Source organism: Protopterus annectens, chromosome 6.part0 (assembly GCF_019279795.1).
Source record: "Protopterus annectens isolate FY-2018-M chromosome 6.part0, PAN1.0, whole genome shotgun sequence".
Classification (NCBI taxonomy): Eukaryota; Metazoa; Chordata; order Ceratodontiformes; family Protopteridae; genus Protopterus; species Protopterus annectens.
The window spans coordinates 1,407,362,919-1,407,379,659 of NC_056737.1; the positions used below are offsets into that span (position 1 = coordinate 1,407,362,919).

General features: G+C 44.1%; 1 protein-coding gene across 11 annotated transcripts in view; it reads left to right on the forward strand.

Annotated features, from left to right (window-relative positions):
* Positions 1 to 16,741, forward strand: part of R3HDM1 (R3H domain containing 1) — a 2,579,330-nt gene that overhangs the window by 714,835 nt on the left and 1,847,754 nt on the right. For all 11 annotated transcript variants that reach the window (XM_044074947.1, XM_044074954.1, XM_044074957.1 and 8 more), the window contains one exon: positions 9,494 to 9,572. In XM_044074947.1, coding sequence (XP_043930882.1) covers positions 9,494 to 9,572 — 79 coding nt within the window. The remainder of the gene's footprint in view (positions 1 to 9,493; positions 9,573 to 16,741) is intronic.

Genomic DNA, 16,741 nt, shown 5'->3' on the forward strand with positions numbered 1-16,741 from the left:
ATGCACAGCATGGCAAGTCAGTGCCTAAGAATATTAGGCCACATTCTACCAGGGCAGCAGCCACTTCTCAAAGGAGTACCAACCAAGGAAACTTTGGAGGCTGCAACTTGGAGTTCATTGCACACTTTTACCAAGCATTATCACTTACCTCTTTACTGTACATCCAGAGCAGGCTTTGCCACTGCAGTTCTGCAGGGCCTCATAACCACTCCTAATCCTATTTAGACCCAGCCGCCGTACCTCAGCTTTGGGATTCAACCCAAGTGTAATGACTGCAACAGTGAAACACAATGAACATAGTAAAGTTGTGTACCTACCATAAATGTAGATGTTCGAGTGTATTCACTATTGCAGTCCAGGTTACCCACCCTCCATCCCCGTTTCTTTGCTGGGACTTATCTATACTTCTCTATCCTATACAACCTATGTAGTGTATTTGCATGTAGATGAAGGTATTGTTTTATTTCACTGTATGTTTTTATAAGCAATATGTATTGCCTACCTTCTTGAGGGCACCTGACATCTGGGGCAAGAAAAACTGAAGAAAATGGCGTTGGCTGCACCTTATATACCCCTGGCACACTGATGTCAGGGAAGAGGCGACAGCAACCAACGCCGGACCAGGACTTTGGAATTGAGGCCGACTGCGGGTAGCCTGCCAGCAGGATAACCCAAGTGTAATGACTGCAACAGTGAATACACTCGAACATCTATGTTTATGGTAGGTACACAACTGTACTTTTGGCTGTATAATTGCATCTCTCGCATGTATTAGTGTTTGGTGGTAGGAGGAGAGGGTTGTGTGTGTACATGAGGCAATTGTAACATTGCCTCAAAATGCCCAGATTCACCAGTTGGACTGGAAAATACACCTGAAACTGCCCTTTGGACATGCCTGGATAGCTATAGTGAACTGTTTTACTGGATGGCTGGTAAGGTCGAATAGAGAGCCTTGTCCTTCTGTTCAGTACAGGAGGGTCTAGTGGTAGGGTTTATAGGTGCTTGCTATAAGTTTTGAGCAAGTGCGGGCTGAGAAATGAATGGCTTGAGTGCTTAAGTTGAATGTTTGTCTAGTTCCAAGGGAAAAATTGAAGAAGAGACTTTGTGGAGCCGGGAATAGTTTTACCCTAGCCAACCGGCACGCAAAACCGGGCAAATGTGGTATTTATAGCAGGGAAATGAAAGAGATAGAAATTAGCCCAAAATTGCCAATAAACTACTAATTTCTGTGCTGAAACCACTCCACCAGGGACGGATATGCTGCTGAAAGCTTCCCTCTCTCACAGGTGAACTGAGAAACTTCCTTCTATCCAAGTAAGGTATGGGCAAACACAGAGATTTGTAACACAGCCCTGAATTCAGCACTAACCTGAAAACTGGACTATACTAGCTTAGAAAGGTGGGAAACAATTTTTTTTTTGTTTGTTTTCAGAAAATAAAGCAGATACAATCAAAAAAACACTTTAAATGCAAAGAAAAGGATACTTATTGTTATATATCGCAGATCAGAGTTGTAGTCAATGCCCCTTGTAATAAAATAGGAAGAAACACACATACAGTAAAAGCAGATGAATAAAGTGCAATATATATATATATATATATATATATATAAAACAATAGAAAACGAGCAAGCTGATTTAAACAAGTTACCCAATTAACCAGAAAAAAATCTCAAACCTGAGCCCTGTTCCAGCAGTCTTCAGTCAGACAAGTTCTAACTGCACACTCCTGCTACTAGGGTGCAGGGGAACCTTCTCCAAAAGAAGATGGCCTGGATCAGTGCTCATGTTATACAAACAAAGCAAGATTCAGCAGGCCTGAATCTGGTCTATGCTACAGCAACAAGGCACACAAATTTCAGAAAGAAACAGTTCAAATAAGCAGGCACAATAAGCCTATGACCAGAAATTCCCAGCTCAGAAAGACTTGCTTCCAGCCACACTATTCCTAAAAGGTGTTTTGCACCTAAGACCCCCTAGGAAACCAACTCCTCCTCCCTGGGATCTTAATTATTTGCTGGAAAAACTCACTCTGCCACCCTTTGAACCAAATAGTAAGGCAGACTTGAACGTTTGCACATGGAAAACAGTACTGCTAGTAGCTTTAACATCAGCCAGGAGGGTCTCGGTGCTCCAAGCCCTCATGTCTACTCCACCCTTCCTAGTTTTCCATATGGACAGGGTCACCCTCAGGATTATTCTTTCCTTCACCCCCAAGGTGGTTAATGACTTCTCCTTAATCAGGCTATTCACTGCCCACCTTCTTTTGTAACCCTCAGGGAAACGGTGAGGGAGTCCTTCACTCCCTGGATGGACACAGGGAACTTCGTTTCTACTTACATAAGACCAAACCTATACACAAATCAGACCAGCTGTTTGTTTCCTTCCACCCCAGAGCTTTGGCAAAAGCTGTAGGGAAGCATACCATTTCTTCTTGGATTCCTAGGGGAATCTCGTTTTGTTACTCTCACCATGGAAAGACACTAATGGGCATTGTCAGAGCCCATTCCACAAGGGCCAAGGCTTCCTTTGGAGTCTTCCTTAAAGGTCTAGACACAAACTCCATTCTGGAAGCAGCTACTTGGTCATCTGTGCACACCTTCATGAGACACCTACAAGCTGGACCACATCTCCAGGACCAGAGCAGAATTTGCCAGGGCTGTCTGCATGGGTTCCTGGAATCCTCATCCAGACCACCACCCAGCCAGCAGTGAACTTTTGTACTCACCCACTAGTGAATACTGCAACATTGGAATAGAAGGACATAGGAAAGTTGTGTAAAATCTTACCATAACCATAGAGGTCCTTCTCTTCCATGTTGCAGTATTCCTTCCTTCCCTCCATCCCCCTGTTTTCCTTGCACTTGCTCTCCTCGCCTCCTACTCAGGCTATGCCATCAGGAGTAGCTCTGTCTTGGGCTTCTTGGTTCTGAGGACTGGTGCGCACAGACGTCACTTTTATGGACCACGTACCAGCCTACATGTCGGATGCCTGATGCACCAACAGGGACTGAAAAAGCTTTGGAAACTTGGCCAAACAAGCTGATGGGAAGAAGGGTAAACCCACTAGTGAATACTGCAACATGGAAGAGAAGGACTTCTATGGTTATGGTAAGATTTTACATAAATTTCCTGTATCCACCTGGTGTTTGTTGGAGTATTCCTTCGCACCCTCCTTGCTTGTTTCTGTACCACGTAACTGTAGACCCTTTCTGGTCTTTTCTCTTCTTCTGCTTTACACCTGCCCTAACTGGCAGTGTTCTTAGGACCAAGAGGGCCCTCTCATCTCCTACTTCATCTCTCCTAGGTAACTATTTATTTGTCAGATGTCTATAGGCTTCTGGCTTGGAGATGGTCTGAGAATTTACACTCATACATCCGTTAATAGACCCCTTGCACCTGTGAGCTGAGGTCATAAGTTGAACGTATGCTCCATTGAAAATTTAAGCTTTGGTACCCTGGCTGGATTTCAGCGGTGAAAACCCATTTGTTTGGAATACTGCAATTGTGATTAGTATATTTATTGCTATGGTAAGATGTTCTTCGTGTTTCACTGTTGCAGTCATTACATTTGGGTAATCCTGCTGGCAGGTTGCCCTCAGTCGGCCTGAATTCCAAAGTCTTGGGTCCTGCATCTCCTCTTCCCTGACATCAGGTCATCAGGGGTATAAAAGAAGTGGCTGCTGCCATTTTCTTCAGTCTTTCTTGCCGCGCGGTGCCCGAAGCAAAAGCAGTTCGCAAGTGCCGGTCGGCTGACTCCTGAGATTTTCATGTTCGAATTTCAGAACCGAAGTCTTCATTAAAGCTAAGTACCCCGTTGGGGGAAACTTTTTTTCTTGCTCCAGACCTATGTCAGAAAAAGTGAATAATTGTATTTCTTGTGGAAAGCAAATACCTCATAAGGACTTTCATTCCTACTGTATTCCTTGCCTAGGCCCTGACCATAATGTTTCAGGTTGTCGGTTTTGTGCTAGATTGAACCAACGCACTATTAAGCGTCGGTATAACTTTGCATTAAACTAATTTGACGCAGGTTTAATTATCCAGGAATGTCTTCGGATAGCCATCCGACTACTGGAGTTCACAAAAAACGCAAAGAAAAAGATAGGCAACCGAGGCCCAAAGCCAACGATGAAGCTTCTCCTAAGCCAGTCGCTGGTTCTCATTGAGGCGCTTTCTTAGCCCCTGACGCCCGCTACTTTAGAGTTGCAGGCCGCTACCGTCTCCCACGTGGAGTCGGCTATGCCGCTAGAAACTCAAGGTATTGGAGCCTCAGACACTGTTCCTTCAGATGGATCCAGAGCCGCTGAGCAGACACCGGCTTCTGAGGGTGTTTTCAGACCTAAACATTTGTACATTAAACCAGCTTCAAAGGCAAAGACTAAAGCACCTTCAAAGACAAAGAAACAAACTCCAGAGCCACGTGGACAGGCCCCCATGCCCAAAAAACAAATGCTCAAAATGGCCGAAGACTTGATTACCTTGATCAGGGGTTCCCATCCCCCTCCTGATAAGAGGCCTAGGCAAGAGACAGACTATAAATCTTCAGATCAGGTTTCTATTTCTTCTGATTCCTCTTCTGATCAGGAATATTCTCTTCCCCCTTATGAGGATTCTGATGCTGAAGAATCTATTCCTTCAGCTTCTCCTCCTGAAGACTATTATTTTGGGGAAACCTTGCATACCATGAGTGAGCACTTCCACTGGGAGACTCAAGATTTTTCAGAATCTAAAAAGAGGTTCAGGGACTTTCTTTTGGATGGGAGGGTGGCCTAATGGTTAAGGTGTTTGCCTTACAAACACAAGGTACAGGGTTTGAATCTCATAGGGGATAATTGGCTAGGCTTAAGATGGCTTGCAAGGGCAGTTAGCCTAGTACTAACCTATGATCCTATAAACCTATGATCATATACCTCAACACAGGCCTCTAGCCATTCCACCTGTGTTTTAGACATTGTAGATCATGTGTTTTCAGAGTCTAGTCTGACCCCTTACCTCCAGCTCCTGTTAAGCCTGACAGATATTACAGGGTTCCTGACTCTCATAAATTCCTTTTCAAAAACCCTGCTGCAGACCCAGAAATTATTTCACAGGGTCCCAAAGGAGTTAAGGCTTCTGCTGCAAAAAAACCTACCCCCTCTGAAAGAGATTCAAGGGCATTGGATAGATGGGGAAACAAGATTTACACATCGGCTACCTTGGCTATAAGGGCCTTAAACTGTCAATTTCATATGCTCAAATATCAGCAACATGTCTTGGCATTGCTTAAACAGAAAATGTTGCTAAACTCTGAATGTGCAGAAAACAAGGAAATGCAGGATATATTGCATGCAGCTGAACAAGTTGGAAAGCATACTTTGCAATGTGGTTTTGATTCTCTGGAGGCCTCCTGCAGAACCGCAGTTACGGGTTCAGTAATTAGGAGGCATGCTTGGTTAAAGGAACAAAATCTGCCTGATCATGTCAAAGTTAAATTATTAGATGCACCTTTACAGCATGATTCTCTGTTTGGTGTTAAGGCAGAAGAGGTGTTAAAGAAAATGGAGGACAAAGCTAAATCTATGCAAACTGTCAAAAGATTTTTTTACAAGTACAGCCACCTAGGTTTAGTAGACACTGGCCTACAAAGAATTGGTTCTTTCCTGCCTCAAGACAGATCTCAAAGGGGCAGATCCAGACGCCCTAGAGGCAGATCTCAGGTGCAAAGTTCATACAGGTCAAAGTAATTGGGTGCTTCTACCTCCAAAAGTGGAGAAGACAAATCACAACCTTTCAGGAAACAGTCCCAATGACTTCCCCCTACCTGCGCCAAGCACTTATCTCCTGGCAGCACCCTTAGGGGGAAAAAATATCACTTTTTTCTCAAAATTGGCACATTATAACCCAGGACAAGTGGGTTCTAAACATAGTGTCACAAAGCTACAAGTTCCACTTCTGTACCCTGCCAAAGGCAAATGGTTAGCCAGATCTGCCAAAAAATCAATGGGCAGAGGCACAAAAACAAGTCTCATCCCTCATGGACATGGGGGTCATTCAACAAGTACCACAGCAAGAGCAGGGACAAGGATTTTACTCAAGACTGTTCTTGGTGCCCAGAAAAGACAAAGCCTGGAGACCAATACTGGACCTATCTATCCTAAACACATTCCTGGATATATCAAAATTCAAGATGTTGACATTGCAGCAGCTTCTGCCCATGCTAGGCATGAAGGCTTGGCTTGTGACTTTAGACCTAAAAGAGGCATACGTGCTTGTCCCAATCAGGCAGTCATGCAGAAGATACCTCAGATTCAAGGCTGGCTCAATGCATTACCAATTCTCTGCACTGCCCTTTGGCTCATCTATGCTCCCAGGGTCTTTACAAAGTGCCTGGCACCAGTAATTGCATTCTGCAGACAAAGAGAAATACAAATATATCCTTACTTGGACGACTGACCAATTCAAGCAGAGAAGAAGGACATTCTTCTACAGCATCTGGCGTTTGTGAAAAAAACTTCTAACATGCCTCGGGTACACAGTCAACGAAAAGAAATCAAAATTAGTACCCTCACAGGAGATAATATTCCTGAGTGCAAGCGTAAATACAACTGCCCAGATGGCTTATCGCACACCAGACAAACAAAGGCAACTGACTACCTATTTCAAAGTAATGGCAACAAGGGCCCAGTTATCTGCAAGGAAAATTCTGCAGGCTTTGGGATTCATGGCATCCTGCATCCTACTTATTCCATATGCAAGATTGCATATGAGGAAACTTCAATGGTACCTAAAAAGTGTTTGGTCTCAACATTGCCACAGCCTGGAAACCATGATTCAAGGACCTAATTCATCCTGGACGACTACTGATAAAGACAGACAATACCACGGTCATGTGGTACATAAACAAGCAAGGAAGCACACATTCTTACCCCTTTTGCAGACTAGCCATGGCCTTATGGGACACAGCATTGATTTACCAAGTTCATCTGCAGGCACAATTCCTGCCAGGAAAGGACAATACTCTGGCAGACGAACTAAGCAGAAACCTCATGGACCCCCACGAGTAGCAGCTGGATCCACAAGTCTTCCACATGATAACAAGGAAATGGGGATTCCCAGACATAGATCTATTTGCCTCCCCTCACAACTTCCATCTAAAAAGATTCTGCACAAGGACTTATCACAGACAAGCATGGAAAGTGGATGCCCTATCTTTCAGCTGGAAAAACCTATCAGTATATGCCTTTCCCCCACTGCCTCTCCTCCCCAAGGTACTTCTAAAGGTCAGACAGGAGAAGCCAAAGATGATACTGATTGCCCCAGACTGGCCCCGCCAGTACTGGTACCCAAACCTAAGGAGCTTGTCTCAATACCCAGCTTGGACCTTACCTCAAATACCTCATCTACTGTCCCAGCAAAACAATCAGATCCTGCACAGCCAACTCAGGACTCTAAACCTGGCCGCATGGCAGATAATGTAGTCATACAAAACACACCTCTCAGTAAAGCTGTGATGCTTGTCATTTTGGAAGCCAGAAGGCCTAGTACTAGAAAATCTTATGCTGGAAAATGGAAGAGATTCTGTGCTTGAAACCAGGCACAAGGAACTGATACAGCTGTGCCAAATATCCCTAAGATTTTACAATATTTAACTGATATGCTGGACAAAGGCATGTCTTTTTCATCAGTTAAAATTCATGCCTCTGCCATTTCGGCGCATTACAATACAGAGCCACCAATCTTTTCTCTTCCTTTATTAAAACAATACCTCAGAGGAGCCAAGAATTTAAGGCCTCCAAGGAGATCTCCAACACCTTCATGGGACCTCAATTATGGCTTAGAAAAACTCACACTGCCTCCTTTTGAGCCAGCTGCTACTGCTGATATAAAGTTTTTGTCTTGGAAAACAGCTCTGCTCCTAGCAATAACTTATGTAAGATGAGTTTCAGAGCTACAGGCACTCATGGCTGTGGAACCTTTTGTCATGGTTTATCCAGACAGGGTTTCTCTGAGGACAAACCCAACATTTATGCCTAAGGTGGTGTCCAGTGTGGCTCTTAACCAAACTATTCATCTGCCAACTTTTTATCCAAATCCACAGATCAAGGGGGAGAGAATACTGCATTCTTTGGACGTACACAGACAGCTTAGATTCTACTTGGACAGAACCAAAGCTTTCAGGAAGACAGAGCAATTACTAGTGGCATATGCTGCAGGATCACAATTTATTTATTTTATTTATTTAACATTTGTTGACGAATGTGTCCGACTATAGGTTCACAGCCTGTTTTCAGCGGGAGCCCGAGGAGAAAGCAGCAGATGCATGTTTTTGAATGTGGGAGGACCGAGAGGCCCGGAGGAAACCCGAACACACAGAGAGAACATGCAAACAACCACACAAAGGCACCCCCAGAAGAATGAACGAAGAACCTCTCTTTGCTGGCGGCGACACGCACCTGTGCACCACCCTGTGTGCCACTGCCACAAGGAAAGGCTATCTCAAAGCAGACTATTTCAAAGTGGATAGGCCACTGCATTCGTTTCTTCTGTTTTCACCATGGCAAGCCAGTGCCTAAGGACGGTAGACCACATTCAACCAGAGTTGCAGCCACTTCAGCAGCCTTTCTCAGGGGAGTACCAACCAAAGACAATTTAGAAGCTGCTACTTGGAGTTCAGTGCACACCTTTACAAAGCACTATCATCTGCCACTCTACTCTAAATCCAGGGCAGGCTTTGCCACTGCAGTTCTGCAGGGCCTCATAGCTGCTCCTACTGCTGTTTAGCTCCAGCCTCCCAACCATAGCTTTGGGACTCTACCCAAATGTAATGACTGCAACAGTGAAACATGAAGAACATAGTACAGTTGTGTACACTTACCATAAATGTCGATGTTCGAGTGTATTCACTGTTGCAGTCTAGGTTACCCACCCGCCATCCCCCTTTTTTCTACTGGAACTTATCTTTCCTTCTCTGATTTATACAACCTATGTGGTGTATTTGCTTGTAGATGAAGGTAAAGTTTATATTGGTGCATGTATTTTTATATATATACATTTTGGCTACCCTTTTAGGGGGCACCTGACATTTGGGGCAAGAAAAACTGAAGAAAATGGCGTTGGATGCTTCTTTTATACCCCTGACGTCAGGGAAGAGCCGACAGCAGCTGACGTAGGACCCAAGACTTTGGAATTCAGGCCAACTGAGGGCAACCTGCCAGCAGGATTACCCAAATGTAATGACTGCAACAGTGAATACACTCTAACATCTACATTTATGGTAAGTGTACACAACTGTACTTTCTTAAGCAACTGTACTTTTTATCTCTCCCCAAATGTGGGACTGTATTGTGAGGGTAATTATTAAATAACTGTGGTGAGAGTGAAAGCTTGTCTTGTGAAAAACTATTTTTTTTTTTATTTTTCAAAATTTGCTTGTTTTAATTTATTGATAAAAAGGTAGTGCTTTGAATTAAGCCATCGTACGAAATTTATGTTTTTAAATACTGTATTTTTCAGATTCCAGTCAAGAGTATACAGATTCAACTGGTATTGATCTGCATGAATTTTTAGTAAATACATTAAAAAATAACCCCAGGTAAACACAAACATTACCTTCTTTGTTGTCTGTTTTATGTTTTAGTATTTTTACAGTATCATTTCTTGTGTCTCTGAGTCATTCAAACTTTTTGTACGCAGCACACTTATTTGCTAGAATTTCTAGATGCAGTATTTTGGCTGTCTTGAGCCTACTTCCACTTACATGGTGTGGTTTTGCATGTCTTTCAAGTCACTGCTTTTGTCTTAAATCCTGCATGTATGTAGATTGTTCTGCTCAGATTAACATGGGTGTAGCAAGGCATGTACCATGTAACCATTTTGTATAGGTTTTAAAAATACATTTGTGCAATGAGATGTTCTAGAATTCAGATAAAATGTCATAATTGTCGTTGTCCTTTATGGTTACATATTTTATTGAATATCTTTTTTCTTATTACGTGTGTTTTATTAAATGGGTTTTTGTGTAAGCCTGTCATTTCAAGTTTGTTTTCCCCAGTTGTGAAAAACTATACTGGCCAGTTATTCAGAAAGACGTACTTTTTTTTTGCGGGGGGGTAGGGAGGGGCTATATTCCAGAAGTTTGCATTCAGTTCCAACAGTCTGACACACTCCTACCGATAAACAATTTGCATTATACCATTTCTGTTTTTTTAAGATGACTATATCAGGTGCATATCGCTGTGAGGCAGTTCATCTAAACTGTAGTAACACTGCGTCCTAGTAGTTTGTAGACTAACAGTTGGTTTAATTTTTGGTGTCATTCTAAGGTGGTCCATTATCTGTTTACTTGGGAGGACATGATAGACAGTGCTATTTTGTCATGGATGGCCTGCACCTGTCTATACTAGGCTTTCGGAGATTGGCCAAAACATTATCCACTCCTGGAGTGCCTTTTTTAGGTGATGCCTTTCTGATGGATCTTCAGTCAGTAAATTTTAGTCTCACTAAGAAGTTCCACACCCTGGAAGCACTCCTTATTTTGGAGAGTGTTGACATATGTGCAGTTACTGAATCATGGTTTAAAGCTGCAGCAGTTACCTTGGCAGTGCAAGGTTATAATGAACTTCCTTACACTTAGGCCAGGTGCTGCAGAAGAAGGAACGAGAGGTGGAGGTGTATCAGTATAAATAAAAAGTAAGCACACACCAAGATTGGTCAAAAACTGACGCGCTTGAGCTATACTCCATGTCCTTCTATCCTTAAGTAAAGACCATACCATAGCCTTCCTAGCTGTAGGTCCCCATATATGACCCAGGATAACCATACCATGTACTTGAATGTACTGGAGTCGGTCACCATTTAGTCCAACATGATATTTAACTATCCCACTGTAAACTGGGATGCATACACAACCACTAATGTGCAGGCCAAAAGGTTCACTGATTTTGTCATTGCAAACACCCTGAAAAAGGTAGTCTGCGCACCTACTAGGAGTGCAAATATCCAGGCTCTGATATTCACAAGTATGGAGGAATGCTGTCCACCCCCTTAGTGTAATGTCCTCACTAGCCAGGTCATATCACAAAGCAGTTACCATTGAAATGAATATAAAGCCATAACTCCATGCAAACCCCATAACCTTTAAAAACCTTTCCAAGGCTAACTATCTCCTATTAAGTGATAACATAATCTTATTCCGAGACTACTGTGGCCTTTATTGAAGTGTTTACTGAAACCCTGTATAGGCATGTAAATAAGTGCATAGAAACAGCAATACCAAACCTAAATAAACTTAAAACATCCCTTTAGAGGACTTCCAGTAAAAGTAGGTTGCACACAAAGAAAATCTTGCCCAAAAATTGGAAGGGCTGTGCCCATAAAAAAAAAAAAAAAAAAAAACTCCCTCATCAGTCTTAACAAGTAACTCAGGGGAATAGCCAAGTCCACAAAATCCTCCCAAGGCTATGGGTAACCATAAGACATTTTTAGTTATGTGCACAACCTTAAGGGGAACACCCAACAGTGTGCTGAAATAATAGTAAATGGAACTCCATATACTGAACCATAATAGTAAATGGAACTCTCTATACCGAACTGCAGGATGTAACAAATAAATTTCACTCCCAGTTGCCGCCACCACCCCAGGAAATACCCTGTATCATTCCTCCACTATCACTAAAGAACAGATCCTTACTGCATCACTGGGCCCTGATTAATATCCCAGAATGCCTTCTGAATAGCTTGAAACATGACCTAACTAAAGAATAATGTCTTGTGAGTGAGGTGTACAAAGAAAACTAAAAAGACAGCGTCACAAACAGAGATTTGTTAAAAAGTCAGAATTGCTAAAAGGTGTTCCAATTCATGTGCAAAAATTAAACAGCACAGTAACTTGTACTTTAAACCTCCAAACAGGTTAAAAGACACTGCAGCACCCTGTGCAGGTGTTAAGGGGCCTATCAACCCCACTAGAATTTCTATTCAGACACAGACTCCAGACAGGTTACGTCCTTAGGGAATAGAGGACTACAGTGGTAATTTCTCTGCACAAAAGGGGAACCATCAGTGGACCTAGGGAACTAAGATCTGTAAGTTTGATTAGTCTTGTATGCATGGAAGACATGCAAGGCTATGGAAAGAATTACTGAGAACATGGTAAACAAAGATACAGACAGTCTTCAGACACTGGACCCATCGCAGTTTGGTTTTGTCAAGGCCAGTACTGCACTCTGGTATTACAGATAAATTCACAAATTTGGGTATAAATCCCTGTGTCATCCAATGGATAGCCAAATGGCTTATGTCTAGGACATATGAAGTTAGGGTTGGGGGATCCATCTTCACCAAGAATCTTATTACTAGTGGTGTCCCACAGGACTAATTACTGGGACCTTACCTGTTCTTGAATACTAGTCTCTGAAGTCAAAGGAAATGTAGAGGGCCTTTGGCTGATGAAATTTCCTGACTACTGCAAGCTGGGTGCAATAAATGAATCCCTGAAATATGCAGATATCTTCCAAGAGGGTTTGACACCGACAAATAACTGGTGTCAGAGCCATGGCCTAAAACTCAGTACAAAAAATGCTTAATTTTCCCTTTGGGAAGACGACCACCCCTACAAATTAAAACATTGATAACACTCCCTTAAGAGTAGACCCAGTAGCAAGAGAATTGGGAGCTTAGGTTGACAGTAACCTGAACTTTGATCATCACGTGTCCATGGGGGTGAGAAAATCCCACTGTACTCCACTGTAATTAGACCAATAATAGAGTGCAGTGCACCCTTCAGCATGTCATGAACAGGCATTTGCAATGGCTGGAGGGCCACAGAGGTTTCTCACTAAAAGAATAGAGGGTGTCTTATAACATGTCCTCTGCGGACTGCCTCAAAGCCCTTTCCCTGTACTCCCTCTACTACAGACTACTGAGGTATCATCTATACCTAACCTACAAGGAATTCTCTGATCCACCCCTGATTGATCTGCCGCACATTCACAAAACAAACAGCGCTTGAATTGCCCAGTCTAAGGATCAAATTTCATATGTGGCATAAACGAAACCTGTTGGTGGGACAGGTGTCTCTTAATGATAACCCCTTCTCTGGAACTGGATCCCCGGGGATTTATGTGAAGCAGAGCTCTTCCCTAAGCCTGTTCAAACAAAGTTTGGACCATTTTATGGGAGGTCACAAATTCATCAATAACCTTGTTGCCTGTGCCATGTAGACAAGTGCAGGTTGTCGATGCCGTAAGGCACAAGTATATACCAAAGCCATTCTAGTCCATGGGCATTGATAAATGGGAAAATTTGAGTTATAAATGGCATGCTTAAAAAGGCTGTAGGGTTGTTAGCCTGTAAACCTCCTGTGTTCCTATTTGTTGGAACTGCATTTCTGCTGATCCTGTTGGGGGGGTTGTACCTCACCTTAACACCTTTTCTGTTTTGAATTAGTTGGGATGAAGTTTAAAGGGAATGGCATAAGATCCTGTCACAAATTGGAGTTTGGCAGCATTCACTTTTAGCCTTTCGCTTTGACCCTTCTCTGAAAATGGGCTTTGGCTCATCCATGGTATCTCAGTTAACAAATGGAAATACATTGCTGTGACATGTGAGTGGGAATTTAAGTTGCTAAGTGGTTTTGTGGGGTGGCAGGTATCTTACATTGTTTTGCAGTGCTAAGCTAAAATTAAGAGCTTTGTAAAATAACTGTGAACGATTCAGCATAAATGCTTATGTATTTCATCAGTTTCATAAGTTACTAAGCTATTGTCCCTGAGACCTTATAAGCCTAGCCAAGAGTTTAGCCCATATTTAGACAAGTCAGCACCCAAAGTCCCTGTCCAGCAGGGACACAGGTGGAATCCCAGGGGTGTGTATTCTGTTTCCCATCTAGTTATCCAGGTCATTTTTAAAAAGGGATAATGAGGTACTTTGCTTGACATGGAGAGGGAGTCTGCTCCACAGATGGGGGAGTCTCTGGGACACAAATCTGTCACGCCAACAAGTCCTATTGAGGTCACAGACCAGGTTGAGGTCTAGCGTGCGGGTTACTGGATGGAGCTTGACTTATGGATATGCAGCAGTCTCATCAAGGCGGGGTCTAAGATAGCTTTGTATGCCAGACAGAGGTCACCTCTGAGGAGTCTGTATGAAACTGAATAGAGGGACTGGGCTTTTACCCTATCTGTGTAGGGTAGATGTCTGCGGCCCTGGATTTTCCTGATGAGGAACCTTTGTGGTCTCTCCAGCTGCTGGATGTGCTTTGCGTGGTACATGCTGAGGAGGGCGTTGTACTCCGTAATTGGCCTTATAAGGGAAGAATACAGGGATGTTATGACCTCGTTGTCCCTGGATGAGATGCCCTTACTTATGAGGTGGGCCATGTAGAAAGTTTTCCGTACAGTGGAAGCATCATGGTGGTCAAAAGTCAGGTTGGTATCAGCCTGGGTGCCCAAATCCCTCACAACTGATTGCTTAGGGCATTTTTGTTAATGTGATAATATCTGGGGATGTCACTCTCCCCTAAGGGGATGATGACGCATTTTGTGGCATTTGGCTTGAGGCCATGTTTCTGGCACCAGTCATTTGTTTAGGTGAGACCCTCTTGGAGGACATCCCCGTCACTTGGGGAATTGACCGCACCCAGCTTGCAGTCATTTCCAAACCTGGTCAGCCATAGCCCACTGGTTTTAGCCTGCACCTCAGAGAGGTACATCACAAATAACAGAGGCCCCAAGACTGATCTCTTTGGTACGCCGCTCGTTAGGGTCTGTTACTTGGGGTGTCTTTTCCTTATATTGATTAGGTGAGTTCTGTCATTGAGCCAGTTTGCTACCCATCTGGTAACATATGGATTGATGCCTAGTTGAGAGAGTTGATCTATTATGCCCGAGTGGGAAATAGTGTCGAAGGCTTTGGCCAGTTCAAGGCAGGTGGTTTGCACAGTCTTCCCCTCGTCCATGGCTTTGTTGACCATCTCGGGGAAGTTGAGCAGATTTAACAGACATAACCTCTCCTTGACAAAGCCAAACTGTGTTGGGTCGAGTGTTTGGAGGTTGCCAATGTCCCTGTTAATGAGTTCCATGATCTGTTCCATGGCCTTGCAGATCAGGCTAGTTAGGCTGATAGGTCTATCATTTCCCATATTGGTGGACACTCCACCTTTGAGAAAAGGGATGACAGTGGCTGTCCTCCACTCAGCTGGGACAAAGCCGATAGTCAGGCTTTGTTTGAATAGGGTGCCTAGTGGTGCTGCAAGTTAATGCCTGAGTTCATGTAAAATGCAGCCTGGGATATTATTGTGTCCCATGTAGGCTGTATTTATTGCCTTTGAGAGGGCAGTGATGACCTGTTCCCTAGAGATGATGGGAGGGGGCAGGTACTGGGGATATCCTGATTTACTGATGGGGGCATAGAGGGGTGAAGTTTTTGCTGATGTCCTTCAAGAATGCAACTGCAGTCATAACATGTGGGTTGTCCTGCCTCAGGCAGCCCTCGGTCGGCCGGATTCCAAAGTCTGGGTCCGACGTCGGCTGATGTCGCATTTCTCTCCGACGTCAGAGCGGCTGGAGTACATAAGCATCAGCCGACGCCATTTTCTTCAGTCTTTCTTGCCGCACGGTGCCCGAAGCAGAAGCAGTTTGCAAGTGCCGGTCGGTCAGCTCCTGTATTCTACGATACCGAAGTCATCAAAAAAGCTAAGTACCCCGTTGGGGACCTTTTCTTGCCTCAGCCGATGTCCGAAATTACTGAAAAAATTAACAATTGTCTTTCTTGTGGTAAACAAATACCTCATAAGGATTTCCACTCTTACTGCCTCCCTTGCCTGGGCCCCCAGACCACGACGTCTCGGCCTGTGTAGCCTGTGCTCGCTTCAACAAGCGCACTCTCAGGCGCCGGGCGGAGTTCGCTGAAGATTATTTTGGCAATAATTTTGCTTACACCATGCCGTCGGATCTTCCGACATCGCAAACTCCCAAAAAGCGAAAAGACCGGGACCGACATCTTCGGCCCGCGTCTACCACCGACTCCACGCCAAAACCTAGCGCTAGTGCTCCGGTTCCCTCTGAGACGGTCTCTCCACCGCTCCGAACCGAAGACACTGCATTACCGACGACTCCGATTCCAGACGTTACTCCGCCAGTTATAGTTTTTCCTCCGGATACCGAAACCGAGGAAATGCCCGAGACCATTGCTGTAGACAAGGTCACTCCTGCACGTGGAGCTGCCAGGCCCCCTAAGGCCATGTCTATTAAGGCCTACACTAGGGCTAAGGCAGCCAGCAAAACAAAACATATTACTTCTAAATACTTACCTCAGCCGACTCCAGAGACACAAATTATGTCCATGGCTGCTGATTTGATTTCCATGATTAGAGGTTCACAGGCCCATCCTGAGAGAGGATCCCAGCCTCCTCCTGATAAAGGCCGGGTTGAACCCTCTGATCCTACTCCTTCAGATGAAGATTCTGAGGGCTCTGTCCACTCAGATAGCCAGGAAGAGCTCTTCCAGACCTATGAGGACTCGGATGCAGAAGATTCCATCCCTTCGGCCTCCCCTCCTGAGGATATCTCTTTTGGGGAAGTTCTGCACACCATGAGGGAACATTTCAAGTGACAAGGTCAGGAATATTCTGATTCTAGGAAACGCCTTAGGACTTTCCTTAAGAAGCCTCAGCACAGGCCCTTAGCTATTCCTCCTGTACTTGATGTGCTGGATGATTTGCATTCTGACTCTAGTGCTACCCCTGATTCTCTTCCTCCTGCT